Source organism: Melospiza melodia, chromosome 9 (genome assembly GCF_035770615.1).
Source record: "Melospiza melodia melodia isolate bMelMel2 chromosome 9, bMelMel2.pri, whole genome shotgun sequence".
NCBI classification, from domain to species: Eukaryota; Metazoa; Chordata; class Aves; order Passeriformes; family Passerellidae; genus Melospiza; species Melospiza melodia.
In genome coordinates this window covers 15,866,404-15,881,296 of record NC_086202.1, presented here as the reverse complement: position 1 = coordinate 15,881,296, position 14,893 = coordinate 15,866,404, and the positions used below count along the sequence as shown (strand labels likewise).

At 53.7% G+C, this 14,893-nt stretch overlaps 2 protein-coding genes across 2 annotated transcripts; both read right to left on the bottom strand.

Moving 5' to 3' along the window:
* Positions 1–438: 438 nt before the first annotated feature.
* On the bottom strand, positions 439–3,534 carry LOC134421655 (cytochrome P450 26A1). The gene is made up of 7 exons (XM_063162841.1): positions 3,312–3,534; positions 2,890–3,114; positions 2,513–2,800; positions 2,253–2,402; positions 1,794–1,928; positions 1,425–1,577; positions 439–1,231 (listed from the first exon to the last, which is right to left on the bottom strand). Exons 1-7 carry the CDS (start codon positions 3,498–3,500, stop codon positions 890–892), a joined length of 1,482 nt encoding a protein of 493 aa, XP_063018911.1. The 5' UTR covers positions 3,501–3,534; the 3' UTR covers positions 439–889.
* A 1,919-nt stretch (positions 3,535–5,453) lies between these two features.
* Positions 5,454–14,432, bottom strand: LOC134421965 (cytochrome P450 26C1). The gene is made up of 6 exons (XM_063163496.1): positions 14,241–14,432; positions 13,942–14,166; positions 13,546–13,821; positions 11,759–11,914; positions 7,847–8,353; positions 5,454–7,575 (listed from the first exon to the last, which is right to left on the bottom strand). Exons 1-6 carry the CDS (start codon positions 14,430–14,432, stop codon positions 7,213–7,215), a joined length of 1,719 nt encoding a protein of 572 aa, XP_063019566.1. The 3' UTR covers positions 5,454–7,212.
* Positions 14,433–14,893: the final 461 nt, after the last annotated feature.

Here is a 14,893-nt window from a genome sequence, read left to right as displayed (position 1 = left end):
CCAGCAAGCTCAACACAGAACAAGATTCAGTGGTGTGTTTACACAGGTCAGCACTAATATGGGAGGAGAGGACATTTGTGGATTTTTTTCCTCAACTAGCTCCAGAGAAAAACTTATGTGACATTATTCTGCTTTCCTTTTCTTTCTGATTTACTGTGGCTCAACATGATATGCTTGATAAGGAGACCTGTAGCACTTGCTATCACTCCATGCAGTTTTCAGTGAGCATGCAGTTTTGTACTGTTCTTGCATTTACAGCTAAAATTTATAACAATTAACTACTCACAATAAACAACTACATGTGAAGGAGGGAGGAGTTGGGAATACAAAAATAGCAAATACCTCTTTCACAGAAGCAGATCTGGCTTTACATCCAAACCCTAGAGCCACATCCATTAAGTTACTCTCTAGCATACACACAGATCTTCATACAGAGGATCATCAAAAATAAACTTTATTGTCAAACTTAAAATTCACACATTAAACATACAATCTAGACACAAATAATACTGAAAACATTCTCAAACAATAACCATTTCAGGTAATTTGGATGAGTAGCTAGTTACCATTGTTTTGAATGCTTTTTGGATATTTCTTATACATACACCATCCTGAAATGTCTTCAAATGCTTAGCTGGCCAGCTCTCAGTGATAGTTTTAAATAGGGGAAAATTTATTTCTATAGAAATAACATTATCTAATTATGAATCAGAGACCCATAATTGTAGTGCTTGGGGGAAAAAATATCATAGCCTCTTGAAATACTTAGAAGACATAAATAACTATTGTACATTTAAAAGTTTTAAATATTTAAAGGCCTTTGTTACTATAAAAAGTTACTATGTACATATTAAATGCTATATAGGAATCCATTTGGAGGGTTGAGCTCTCAGATTTGGCCACTGAAACCGATGAATTTGGTAGGCAGATTGTCCACAGGGTACACTATGGGGCCTGTTTTCATTGTAGGAGGTCCATTCAGCAGCTGCCAGTCACAGCTCCGAGCCAACTCCACTGTAAATATTTTTAGAAGGACTTTTGCAAACTCTTTGCCCACGCAGCTCCTCAAGCCCCCACCAAAAGGAATGAAACTGAACCTAGAGGAATCCTCTGGAGATGGAGACATGAAGCGATCTGGGTTAAATTCTTCCTTGTTGGTAAAGAGGTCTGCCACATCATGTGTATCACAGATACTGTAAATAACATTCCAACCTTTAGGGATTTGGTAACCCTATAAAAAAAAGAACAGAAAGGAGATGTGGAGCACCTTGCTGTGTTAAATAATGTGAAGTGACAGAATAGGACACATCAGTGCACCCCACCTCCCCTCCTGGCTTCCTGCAGGTCACTCTGAGGTAGACAGGCTACATGAACACAAAATACTTTGCAGCTGCTCTGAGGAGTCCTGCCCAAACCTTGCTTACATTTAGCTCAAGGGTCTTGAGTGCAATCCGAAATCCTCCGGGAACAGGCGGGCTCAGCCTGAGGGTCTCTTTGATGACACAGCCTGTGTACTTCAGCTGCTCCAAGACCTCCATGTCCAGCTGCTTCTCTTGGTTGGAACTGCACAGTAACCCCTAGAAAGGAAAATGCTGCCATGACATTCATGAACCACACAGTCAGGGCTCCTGGCACTGCAAAGCAGCTGCCCCTCAGCTACAAGCAGTATTTTTCTGCCACCCCTAAAACAGAGCACCACCTGGATCAAAGGGAGCCCTGTCTGGATATCTGTCCTGGAGGTACCTTCCTCCCACTGCCCCCTCCTGTGAAATGCCTCTGGGGAAGACACAAACCTTGACCTGCAGCTCTTTCCTCACTTTCTGCAGGACTTCATGGTGGAGCCCGAGGAAGGCGATCAGTGACGTGGCAGCACTAGCAGTGGTTTCATGGCCCCCGAACAGCAGCTCTGTGGCAGACTCCTTCAGCTCCTTACACAAAGGATAGAAGAGGCTTAAACCAGGCCTTGAACACAGTACCAGGCCCACTCAACCACTGCAATGCTGTACATCATTCCCAAACTGGAACAGACACCCAGGGGTCTGGATGGAGGTGGTTGGTGGTGCTCATGCTCCCTGTAGACATGTCTCCCCATCCAACAGCCTGACTGCAGCCTCTGCATCCTAGTGCTCAACACTAGCAGGTTTATTTCATGGAGAAAGAGAGCATCTCCTGCTCTCCCTTTTGTCCCCACAAGGTAAGTGTGACATTCTTAGGGGGCCTGAGGGAAAGAGATTAATCCAGGGGAACCTTACCTGCATGTTGAGCTGCTCGCCGTTACCCTGTGTGTGTTCCATCAGCAGCTGCAGCGCGTCCTTGTAGCCCCCCTCAGGCTCCTTGCGGGCCATCTTGGCACGGATGTTCTCCTCGATCTTGGCATGGATGATGTTGCGTGCCCGCAAGCCCTGACCGAGCAGGAGGGAGAGCAGGTTGGGCCTCAGACAGTACTGCCATCCCTGCGCCCCCGATTCCGGTGCCCGGGCCGCCTTTCCTGCTGGCCGGCCGTGAGCCTTACCCGGTAGAGCCCACTGAAGGGCACGTCAATGGGCAGGGAGAAGAGGTTGCGGATCATCTCCTCGAAGGCCTCGACCAGCTGCTGCTCGCCGTCGGGGCTGGCCTGGCGGGGCTGGAAGCCCAGCAGGATTCTCATGGCAATGCGAAACATGAGGCGTTTCACCTCGGGGTACACGAGCAGGCAGGGCCCGGCGGCGCCCAGCCACCGCGCCAGGCAGGCGCTCACCTCCTCCTGGATGACGGGCACGTAGTGCTGCAGGGCGTCCCGGGAGAAGGCCCGCATGATCACCTGCCCGAGGGGACGAGGAGCAACGGGACAGAGGCTCAGCCGCTGCCCCGAGGCGCCACGCCCGCTCCCCGCCCGCCGTCGGCCCGTACCTTTTTGCGGTGCTTGTGCTGCCCGTTGTGGAGGTTGGAGAGGCAGCCCGAGCCCAGGATGGTCCGCACCGAGGCGGGCCACTGCACGGAGACGAGCCGGTGCTCGCCCAGCAGGATGTGCCGCACGTTCTCGGCGCCCATCACCCGTACCGTGGGCCGCCCAAAGAGGTGAGTCTTGTAGATGAAGCCGTATTTCCTGCGTTTCATCTGCAGGAATTTCCGCCTCTAGACAGGAGATGAGAGGGGGGAAACGATAAAATAAATTTTAGAAAGCATGAGAGGAAGAGGCAGGGAGAGCAGCTCTTTCCCACCTGGGCACGGGAGCCTGTCAAAGTTGCCGCTCCTCTCCCTCCCCTGCAGCCCGAGGAGCTCTGGCTCCAGAGGGGCGCCTCTCCGCTCCCCGCGCCATCGCCCGGCCTTACCTGCAGCACCAGCTGCAGCGTCTCCCCGAAGAAGGGGAGCCCCATGGTGCCGGGGGGCAGCGGGAGCGGGCAGCTGGGGTCGCGACTGCTCACGCAGTACAGGTCCCAGAGCTTGACGGCAGCCAGAAAGAGTAGCAGGGGCAGCAGAAAGGTGCACAGGGCGCTGGCGACCAGGGCGGAGAAGCCCATGACTGGGGAGCGACTCCCGCGCAGCCCCCCGGGAGCTCCGAGTGCGCGGGCTGGGCTCGCCGCGGGCCGCCTTTTATACCCTTCCCAGGTTGCTGCCCACCCCTACCTTGGTCCGATAAATTAGTTCACCCAAAGTTCATCTTTAATTGCGGATTGCGGCCTGGCTCCTCCCCTCAAAATCTTTAACTATTTGCTTTGCGTAGCGCATCCTACCCGCCGCAGACCGCTGCCGGGGAAGGAAAGGTGCTGTCGGGGGCCGGGCTCGCTGACCCTGCACCGCGCTCGGTGAGTGGGCTGCGGGACGCCGCCGACAGCTGACAGCCGGTGGTCGGCCACCACCGCCTCCTCGTCTCGGATTTATCGCCGATGCTCGTTCGAGACCAGCGGCTGCACCCAGAAATTCCCGCGCCGGCACCCGGCGGCCCGGCTGTCCGGTCACCTACCCCGCGGCGCTGCCGCCCGGCGCCGATGCGCTCTGCGGAGCTCCTTCGTCCGCCCGCCACCGCTGTCGGCTGGGAACGGCGATGTAGCGGCCGGACCCGGGAGACAGCGGGCCGGGACCGTGGGCGCGGCCGGAGCGGACGGTGCCCCGTGCTGGGGCAACCCGGAGACCCCCTGAGCAGAGCCGCCGGGGCATCGGCGGAGGAGCCTCCGCTGTCCCCTGGTTCACCTCGAAAGGCATGGCTTGTATTTCTGCCGGCCGTGGAGGAAGGAGCAGCCGGCAGCAGTCCGTCTCAGACTCCCGATGCAGGTTCAAGCGCGGGTCACCGAGGGAAAAGGAGGTGAGCGCGGAAAGGAAACACCAAACTCGCCGTTCCCAGCTCCTCTCCCCGGGATCCAGTGCCCACCCTCGCCTGAGGCTCTCCGGCATCCCGTCGGGGCTGCGGCGGCCGGGAAGAGGCGCTCGGCACGGCCGGGCACCCCGCCTGCAGCGCGGCGCGGAGGGGGGGGCGGGCACCGGCGCTGCTCTCCGGACGGGAGCGGCGGCTCCGGGCGGGAGGAGCGGGGCAGCGGGAGCGGGGCAGCGGGAGGGCAGCGCTGGCTGGGGCTGCGGCTGCCGGCGCAGGAGCCGCTGGGGAAGGGGCGCCCGGCGCGGACGGCGGCTGCGGAGCGCGGAGCTCTCCGCCGACCACGGCTGCGGCCAATATACTTTTTTTTCTTTACCGTTTTTATCTTTTCCCTCCCTGTTACTTTTGCTTTCTGTTCCAGACAAGCTCAATAAACGCTGGAAGTTTTGTATGTGTGTCTGTGTAGGGGAGAGGGAGATGTCGCTTTTAATTATTATTTTTCTAACAATCAACGCATCACACGAGACCCGCCCTCCTCTTACCATGCCTTGTTGGAGCGGGACTGCCCGCCTCCGCAGCCCCTTGCCCAGGAGGGAGCCCCCCGGAGGGTGCTGACTGCCCGGTAGCCCCTCGGGGTTCGCCGCGGGCCCGGCCGGCGCTGGCCGGGAGCGGCGGCCGCGCCCTGACCCGGCGCTCTCCCCTTGCCGGGCGCTGACCTGCTTGTGACCTACAACACGGACCGTGACATCTGCGTGAACCCGGCCGGCAACCGCGCCAAGTTCACTGTCTATCAAAATAACGAGATACGGTGGCCTGAGCACCGATAATTGCCACAGGAAGGCTTTATTATCTTCCCAGCTGTGTATTCCCCAGCCATCGTCTTGAAAAGAATCAAATGGAAAAGAGTGAAAGGGATAATTAAAAACATCTTGGAAGGGGATCAAGAAATTAACAGCCTAATATGAACAAACTTTGATTACAAGTAACAATTATTACACTTCATTTGTTAAATGCTCGTGTTTATCTGCAAACAAAATCAGTTTATCAGTTTCTTTTTGTTTCTTTTTTTTTTTTTTTTTTTTTTTTTTTTTTTTTTTTTTTAAACTAGATTCATGTTACATTTTTCAGCGGGCTTGCTGGCGCTCAGGGTAATTTTTAAGTGCGCTGCTGGAGGAGCCCTGACCTTCCTGCCCGGGGTGCCGGACGCTGCAGGCCCAGCCCTGCCCAAGTCCTGCCCGCAGTGAGACCCTGAGTCGCCTGCGGTCTCAGCCAGCCAGTAGCTCCTGCTAATTAACGTTAGTCATTGCCACTTGCAGCCACCATCTACTGATTTCACCTCTGATAGGCAAAAAGATTCACCTTTCAGGACAAGGTCAGGAGGGCCAGAGGCTCTGGTTCACTAGACGGTCGACTTGCCAATAGCACTTAACTCAGCCCTGCAGTTCAACCTCTTCCAGATTTGACCTGTCAGGTTTGGGAGCCAGGTTTCTGTCTGAGGTAGCGCGGTGGTCGCTGCAGTGCCCCAGCACGGCCAGGCAAGGGGGATTGGCCAGGGCAAGGCCATCTCTAGCACCCAAGCAGACTGATGATAGAGTTTCAGGAGCCTGGAGAGCTCCCCAGAGCCTTTCCAAAGGGACACTGTCTTTGTGCCATGTTTTGGCCCTCACAGGTCAAGCTGGTTCTTCACACAGAGCACACGGACATCATCAGGCATGGGGTGCTCTGGAGGGACAAGGAGGATTATTTTCCCACTGCATTCACACAGAATGTATGACAGTGGGGAGTAGAAGTGAAGCTGAAAGAAATTTATACACGTGTTGTTGTGGATCAAGGACCTGTGCCCAGCTCTGTTCTCAGTACACAAACAACAGGACTCAGTTCATTTTATTTTACATGGGAGAGAAATACCCTGTAGGGGTACTCAAAAGCCATCTACAAGGGTGCCCTCAGCACCCACGTTTAGCCTTGGGTATCACCCCCTGGATAGATGCATGGAACTGACACTTTTCCTGGCAGAGCTGGGCTGACAGAGGTGACAGTCAGTCTGGCCAGTCAGCCAGCTACCACAGGGCCCTGTGGCACCTTGCAAATGTCCCCTCTGCAATGTGAACAGCATCATCAGGAACAAGGGACTTTGTACCACAAATCAGACACATTCAGAAATGTCAGTTTTCTAAACATTTGTTCCCCAAAGCCCCCTCCCCCCGCGTCAGTCCAATCCCATGGCAGGCTGTGGCTGGGGAGGATATCCTGGCGGGACCTCAGAGATGGTTTCATGGCAGACCCCAAGCAGCAGCTATGATGTGCAAAAGCACAACATACACAGCTGCTGCTAGTGGGTAAATGAGACATATCCTCCTTGTGCCAGCTCTAATGGGAAGTGCATGAATGAGATTAAATATTTACAATAAAAACCACTTTACACCCTATTATTCTAGCTAGAGTTGATGCTGGGTATTGGGCAACTCTGGCTTGTGTTTTCCTGCAGAGCCCTCCACCTCCCTCTTTTTTCATCTAAAAAGCTACAGTGTGCAGGATGTTTCTCCTGCCTCTCCTATAACACACCTACAGGAGATAACCCTGGGAGTCTTAGCTGTGGGTCTGGGAGTTTTGCTCTCCATCCCTGGTAGCTGGAGGCCTGTATGGGGCAGGGGCTGACTGAGCCCCCATGGCACAGGCACCCTGCCAGCATCCTCAGCAGGTTTTGCCCCAGTGCTCAGGAGTGCTCTGCAGGACACCCTGCAGCAGCACCCTGCACACCCTACCAGCCTGTACACCAGGAGAGGAAAATAGAAAGACCTTTAAGGTTTTGTTGAGCAGTAACCCAGCAGCATTCCCAGCCTGGGGCAGCAGGGACCTGCTCCTGGCAGCTGTGGAGGGGCATCGGCCCCAGGGCTGAGGGGAGCAGTGCACCCCTCACCGGCTCAGGCCTCGTGGCCTCGGCTGGGCTGCAGGGGGTGGAAGTAGAGCTGCAGCCCATCATTGACAGGGTGCACGATGGGCACGGTCTGCATGCGGGGGTAGCCAGGGCTGGCCAGCTCCCAGCGGGCCGTGCTGACCAGCTCGATGGCCAGCAGCTTGAGGATGGCCTGGGCCAGCTCCTTCCCGATGCAGCTGCGGGCCCCTCCGCCGAAGGGGATGTAGTGGAAGCGGCCCGCAGCCTCCGGCCGGCCGGCGCCGAAGCGCTCGGGGTCAAAGCTGCCGGGGGCGCTCTGGTACACAGCTGCTGTCTCATGGGTGTCACGGATGCTGTACATGACGCTCCAGCCCTTGGGGATCTGGTAGCCCTGGGGGAGGCAGAGAAGAGAGAGGAGAGGGCTGTTACATACCTGTGCTACTGGAGGGTGAGCAGAGGGTGCCTGCAGACAGCCCCACTGCACTGCCCACCTGCTCTACAGTTCCTTTTCTCCCCAGCCCAACTGGGATTCACAGAGGCTGCTGGGTGACATTTCCCCTTGAGCTACACTGCCAAGCGCCACCACTGCGCGGGACACAGGGTGCTTGCTCACAAGGCAGGCAGCAGCTCTTTAGCAGCCTGCTGGAGTGCGGGACACTTACATCGAGCTCAAAAGTCTGCAGTGCCGTCCTGTAGCCTCCGGAGACTGGGGGCAGCACTCGCAGCACCTCCTTAATCACACAGTCCAGGTAACGCAGGCGGCTCAGCTTCTCCAGGCTGATGTCTGCGGGGCAGTGAGAGCTTTGCCCCGGCGGTGCCGCGAGCTGGGGGCCGGGGCAGGGGCTGCTCCGGGGCACAGTGGGCTCCAGCACGGCACTGGGCTGGAGAGAATCTTCCTCCACTGGGGCTGGGGGCTGGCTCTGCTCCTTGTGAATGTCGTTGGCCATGGGGCGGGAAAGTGGTTTCTCTCTGTCCCTGCTCTGGATGCTCAGGGTGTCCAGGCAGGGTCCTGCAGGGCAGCACTCACTCTGCTGGTACCACTCATGGGACATCAGCTCCTGCCTTATTTTTTCAATCACCGAGGGGTGCTTCAATAGCAGGAGGATCAGAGAGGTGCTAGCACTAGCCGTGGTGAAAAAAGCAGCAAATATGAGCTCAATTGCTGATTCCTGGGAGAGGAGTGAAAATTACAAGTTTGAATAACATTTCAAAGAGATTGTGTCTCAGACTGTTCTCACCTTTTGCAGGTTTCGCCCCTGTGCAGGGGGTCCTGGCCCCCACTCTGCTCTCCCCAAACCCACACCCATCCTGGGTTGGCAGGGACCAAAGCATTTCTGTATGAACTGGACATCCACTTGCCAAGGCACTGCTGCAGAACCACAGCTGGAATGAGTACATATTACCTCCAATCCAGTTCTTCTGAGCTTTCCTCAAAAGATTTACCAATTTTAAGGCAGAACTTTACCATGTACTATAGCACATTGAGTGAAGTACATTTCAAGTATTACGCTTTTTATCATCATCTGCCAATTCCCCTCTGCACCCAACTTTTACTTTTCTGTCCAGGCAGTGGATATGGGCAGTGGTTTATGCACAAATTTTAGATGTGCTGGCAGCTAAATGGGTTGTATTTGATCCATCTCCAGTTGTGACTGATCTTACCTGGGAGGGGACTCAAGGCAAGAGTCAAAAGCATGAAGGCCTCTACTAGAGCAGGTCAGCCTGGGAAGTGCTGTAGCCAGCAGGGAGCACACACCAGGCAAAGGACTTGCTTGCTTTTCAAGCTGTACAGCCTGAAGCACAGCACAGTTCCCAAAAGCTCCACAGCAGAGGTATCCATAACAAGTTAGGAAGTTACTCAGCTCAGATACATGGACCACAGCACAGCCAAATCTGCAATGTGTGCCTTGTCCAAGGTCAGGAGTCCCCTCGCAGCCCCCCAGCCTTTGTGGGGCTGTCTGCAGGGTCTGTATGGAACAGCACATGCCAGGCTGCTGGGGGCTGTTTGCAGCACCCTCTGACCAACTTTTGCAAATGGTTTCCCAAAAGTTAAGGGTTGCCCATGGCATGACACATCTCTGACAGCAAACATAATGCTCAAACCTACAGCACCATCTGAAGGTGCCAGTGGCTCCACAGCACAGGGCTGGGAGTGCTGAGGCCAGAGACAAAAGCCAAGGAGAAGCCTAAGGGAGGAGTACCAGGAACTGTCCCCCTGGAAGGCCTGGGACCTGACTGGTATTACAGAGCACTAATGGCTCCAGCCCAGGGGCAAAATCCCACAGGGACACAGAGCAGTTCCCTTCCACATGACTGTGTCTGGACTTCAAATTGTTCTGACACAATCAGTTCTAAAGAGGTGAAGCCACAAACACAGAGAAGAATACTTGAAGGCTGAAGGTACTTGGATTCAAATCTGATAAAGTTAAGGATAATGTAACAAAGATGACTCTGCTACCATCCCTAGTGCCATATATTGGCTGGTCTAGATGCTTTGCCAAAGTGCAGCTCTCAAGAGCATCTTTCAGCTGAAATAAAACCCCTGGAACAACAGATCCCTGTCAGCCCCTATCACACCTCCTGCGGGCATTAGCAGGAATTTTTACATTCACAAGTAACAGACACAGATGAAAAGAAACCTCTCAGTTCCACCACATGCAATTAAACCCCAAGACATTTCAATAGCATGCAAGGAATTTAGGGCAAGCTCTTAGGTTTGAAATAACAGCCCTTATGCTCTTTGCATCAACCTCTGACAGTGCTGCTGCAGAACGTGTGTCACAGCTGCTGTCACAGCTTTCCCTCCCTGCCTCTGCAAGGCCAGCAGAACCAGTGACTGGAAGGCAGGATATTCCCAAGCTGCTTCATCAGTACTGTGCCTGTCCTGCGAGGCAGAATGGGCAGCATTACACCCAGCCAGTGACAGCATTATTATACAGGATGGGTTTTTTAAATCTTCGCAAGGTTTAAAATATTTTAAAACAGTATTGTTGGCAAAGCAACATCTTTTTAATGACCTTTACATTTCAAGGGCCCTGGTGAGTTCATAGCAACAGTACAAATCACAGTGTATTTAACAAAATTTATGGGAAAACTCTCTTTCCAGATCATTTGAACAAAAAGTAGATTAGTGACTAGTTTGTGCCAGTGTCTGAAGTGTTTGTCAAAGACAGATATATCCACAACTCTGAGACAGCTTTGGACTTTTTATCCAATTACGCTGTTTCATTAAATGAGACCTCTACTACTGTTTTATTAGGGTGGAGAATATTGCCATAATTGCAAGCATAGGCAGTTCAGTCTGAAATTAATTTTGTTAAATACAGAAATTTTCTAACCATGAAGGTACATTAAAACAAATGAATATGTTATAATTTGAATCAGCTGGCCCAAGGTTGCTGCCATGTCACTCAATCTATGTTACATTTAATATCTTCTTATTCCATTTGTGGTCAGAGTCAGGGATATGATGAGAGATTGTGAAATTATTCTTGCATAATATTAATGTGAATACTAACAGAGATTAATTAATCTTAATCACATTTTGAATCTGTCAATTATTTTTTAAAATCACATTATAATAAAACATTGTTAGATTAAATAATGTAATAATTAATTGTAATAAAATTTATTTAGTAATATATACTGGTTCTAATTATATCTAATAGTTGCTCAAAGTTTTTCAAATATTTTAGATTTAGCGATTGCATTTTTACAAAATATTTATAAAACATTAGTCTTTGGATAGTTATCCTGAAATACTTAAACAAATAGTAAAACTACCTTTAAACTATACTCAAATACTTTAAAATCATATCCAGCTGCTGTACCCATGCAAAACTGCTTCAAAACTTCTTATATAAATGCAATGCCATCTATCATTCACTGATACCATGTGATCTGGAACTATGAATGATGCAGTACTAAAGACAATTTTTTTTCCCAAGATCTTTGGCAAAACATTCACCTGGTGGTTTTGGCTCATTAAGGACTACTGGGCTCATCCCTATGTCACAGCCATACATCACATTCTTCACAGCAATCCACAAGCTACATGATCGGATGAATGAGGAGGTGATAGGGAATGACCTGGAATCCATCGCTGCATCCCTAGACCTATTCTGGTTAATCACCTCAGAAATTTCTGGGCTCACAGCCCTGAGGAGTCCAGTGATGTGATCTACACCGTGCCCTAGGCTGGGTGCTGGACTGTGTTTGAGAAGCACACTAGTAGCTCTGAATACTTCCAAGAGAGTGTCCTGGAGGTTACTGAGTGCACAGACATGCAGAGCCTTAACACAGCCACATAACCCTACCAGCACCCTACATCAGGCTAAGGCTGGTGGCCCTGAAGAGGAAAGGTAGAAGGGCATTCATTCCCTTTTAAAAGGTCCCTTCTATGGCAGAGACATAAGACTACAAGGGCATAAGAGTGTGCTGAGTGCAGGAGCTGGTGTCCTCAGCAGCTAGGGGTGGTCCCCAGCTCCCCACAAGCCTCCTCCTGGCCCTCAGCCCACATCTCTCAAACAGCCACTGAGTCAGGAGTGGCACTGCAAGGCAGAGGCTCTCCTTACCTTTAGCTCCTGCATGGTGAATTCTTTGCCATGCTCCTTGGCACTGTTCATTATGAAATCCAGAGCATCGCTGTGGTCTTCTGGGTTGTTTCTCTGCAGTTTTTCCTGTATAGCCTTCTCCATAAACTTATGTAGTATGTCCCGTGCTTTGATTCCCTGTGAGAGGCACACACAGTTCAGGAGAACCTTAGGAACTGTCCCCCTCTCTAGAGAGACCAGGGGAACCCAAGTGTAGCAATCCTTAATCCCAGGACCTGTAACAGCAAGAACTGTTTAATCTGCTGCCCAGCCCCAGAGCTTTGCAAGAGGCAGCAGTCTGGGGGGAAATGCTGCACCTTCTGTTGCCTTGCTGTTGTGAATCAAATGCAACAAGTCCCAAGAAACTCTCTGGGAGGAAAAGACAACAGTAAACCCATGCTACAAAGTTCAGAGGCATCTGCACTGGGCAAATCTACAGTTGTGTCAGGTCCAAAGGAAGCTTATTCCAAGGGAAAAGAAAAGGTAACAAGAAAACTGAGTCCAGACAGCAAGGTACAAATGGTTTTACATGGGAATAGTGGATAGACACATTAATCACAGTCAGCTCAGTTATGTTGCACTCCAGTGCAGCAAAACATTCCTGTAAGATCTCAGCAAGTCAAGTGATCAGCAATGCCTTTGCAATGTGGGATGATGGAGTCACACTGTATAACTCTCTATAAAAACGTTTCCTGCAAAAGCCACAAGGACTAGAAATTTGAAGTTAAAAAAGGCCATGGCCAGATATTGGGAAGAAGATACAAAAGCTTAGATTTGAGGTGGGAAGGATTGGACAAAGTAAACAGGGCAGGGAGCAAGGTGAACGACAAGGGGACCTAAAGGCAGTTGAAGATGTTGGTCTGGGGCAAGACAGGCTTTGGCTGACCTGAGAGAGGGCAGGGGGATGAAAGCTCCTACTGGTGACAACCTGCAAAGGGAAACTGGACAGGAAAAACAAGAGCTTTGATGAAGAGTAGCAGGGAGGATGGGGGAGAACTGAGATTGTTTGGGTAAGGTGATCCAAAAGGACAGAGCTCACAGTGGAAATAAGAGATGAGGGAAGACCTGTCTAAAGCAGACAGGAGACTTCAGCTGTGGTAAGAATGGAAAACCCAAAGCTAGAGGAGGGAGGAATGTGAGAGGAAGAATGGTACACAGGACCTATACCTAGAGCAGGAGTGTGGAGAGGCAGGCAAAGAGGGACAGAGCAAAGACAGGCAAAGAGGGACAGAGCAGCAGGGAAGAAACTGTAGGTTGAAAGAGGTGGAGGAGACTGTCCCTCTCCCTGGGCTGCCTCTGGGCTGCTGGACTACAAGGGACTGAGGACCATAAGCGGGCCTTAAGTTCTCCGCCTGCCTGACTTTCAGAGGAGGTGCTAAGCTGAGGTGTGCTGTGCCCACCTTTCTTTGTGCTTATGCCCACAGATGCCTCTGCCGTGGGCTGACATGAGTTCAGATCGGATAGGGTCAGACATGATGGACCCACCAGAGGCAATATGTGGGATGAGGGAGAAGAGGAGCCCTATGCTGAATAATGAGCGGGAGCCAGTGCCCAGAGGTGTTGGAAGCCAGCCAAAAGCAGGTGAGAAGTGCAGAGAGAAGGGGATATGGCTGGGGTAGGTAAGACACCAAGCCCTCAGACCTAGAATGGGGTGTTGCAGATGTCCTGGCCCATCAGAAATGTCCCTTGGTGGACCTAAAGACAGGGGGTCTGTGCCGCCAGGGCCCAGGCGCTGCCCCGGGCAGAGGGAGCAGTGCAGGCGGCAGTACCTTGCGCAGCCCACTGAAGGGTATGTTCAGGGGCAGGGAGAAGAGGTTCTCCACCAGCTGCTCAAAAGTTTTGGCCAGATCCTTGAACTGCTTTTCCTCCAGGCGGAGCCCCAGCAGAATCCGAGCTGCAATGCGGAAAGTTAAGGTTTTAGCGGAGGAATAAACTGCAATAGAGCCTGGCTCCATGCACCAGCCCCGCAGCTCCCAGCTCACAACCTTCTGGATCCGCGGCAGGTAGCTCTCCAGGGCGGCACGGCTGAACACTCTGGCCAGGATCTAGGAGGAGAAGGGGGAAGAGAGGCAGGTAGTTAAAGCAGTGGGGGCACACATGCCACCGAGGCCAGGCGTGGGCGCTGCCTGGGCTGGGTGCCCTGTCAGGGTGGCTGTGAGGCTCACCTTGCGGCGCTGGCGGTGCAGGTCACCCGTGGAGCTGAGCAGAGTGTGGGAGCCCAGGATTATATGGGTGCTTTGGGGCCACTGTGCGCTGACCAACGTGTGCTCACCCAGCAGGATCTTGCGGATGTTCTCAGCGCCTGTCACCCGCACCACAGGCCGGCCCAGGAGGTGGGTCTTGAAGACATTTCCGTACCGCTCCCGCCGAGAGCTGTGGAAGCGGGAGCCCTGGGGACGAGCTGCGGGTCAGCCCGCGGCTCCCGCCAGCCCCTTCCACCCCGCCCCGTCCCCCGGCGCCTCACCTGGAGCAGCCAGTGCAGAGTCTCCCCGAAGAAAGGCCAGCCCATGGAGCCCTTGGGCAAGGGCAAGGCGCTGGCGCGGTCCCGGCTGAGGCTCCAGCGCAGCGCCCACAGGTGCCGGCACAGGGTGATCAGCAGAGCCAGGGCCAGCAGCACCAGCGCCGCCGCCTCGGGCCAGGAGGGCCCGGCCGGCATCCTGCTCCGGCGGCGGGGACGGGCCGGGTGCGGCTGTCAGGCACGGGGGGCCGGCGCCCCGCGACTCGGCTACGGGCGCTGCGCGACGGGCCCTGCCGGCTGCTGCCCGCCCGGCCCCGCTCGCCTCCTGCTGCCGGTTCGCCCCTCGGCCACATTTATATAGATATTGGCCACTTACGCCCGATCCACCTTCGGAGATGACGTATCCGCTGCATATTTAAGCAGCGCGGCCAAGTGCGGTGATTGGCGCGGGAGGGCCGGGGACAGCGGCCGAGGGGCTCGGGGCAGCCCCCGGGGCTGGGGGCCGGCGCCCCTCCCGCCCCCGCCCGGCCCCTCGGGGCGCCCCGAGCCGGAGGCGGGACGGCCGCTCCTGGTGCGGGGCACCCTCTCCGCCCCGCCGGCAGCTCCCGGCGCCCCCTCGGGCCGGCCTGCCCAGGTAGCGAGTCCCGTCCCGGGCTCCC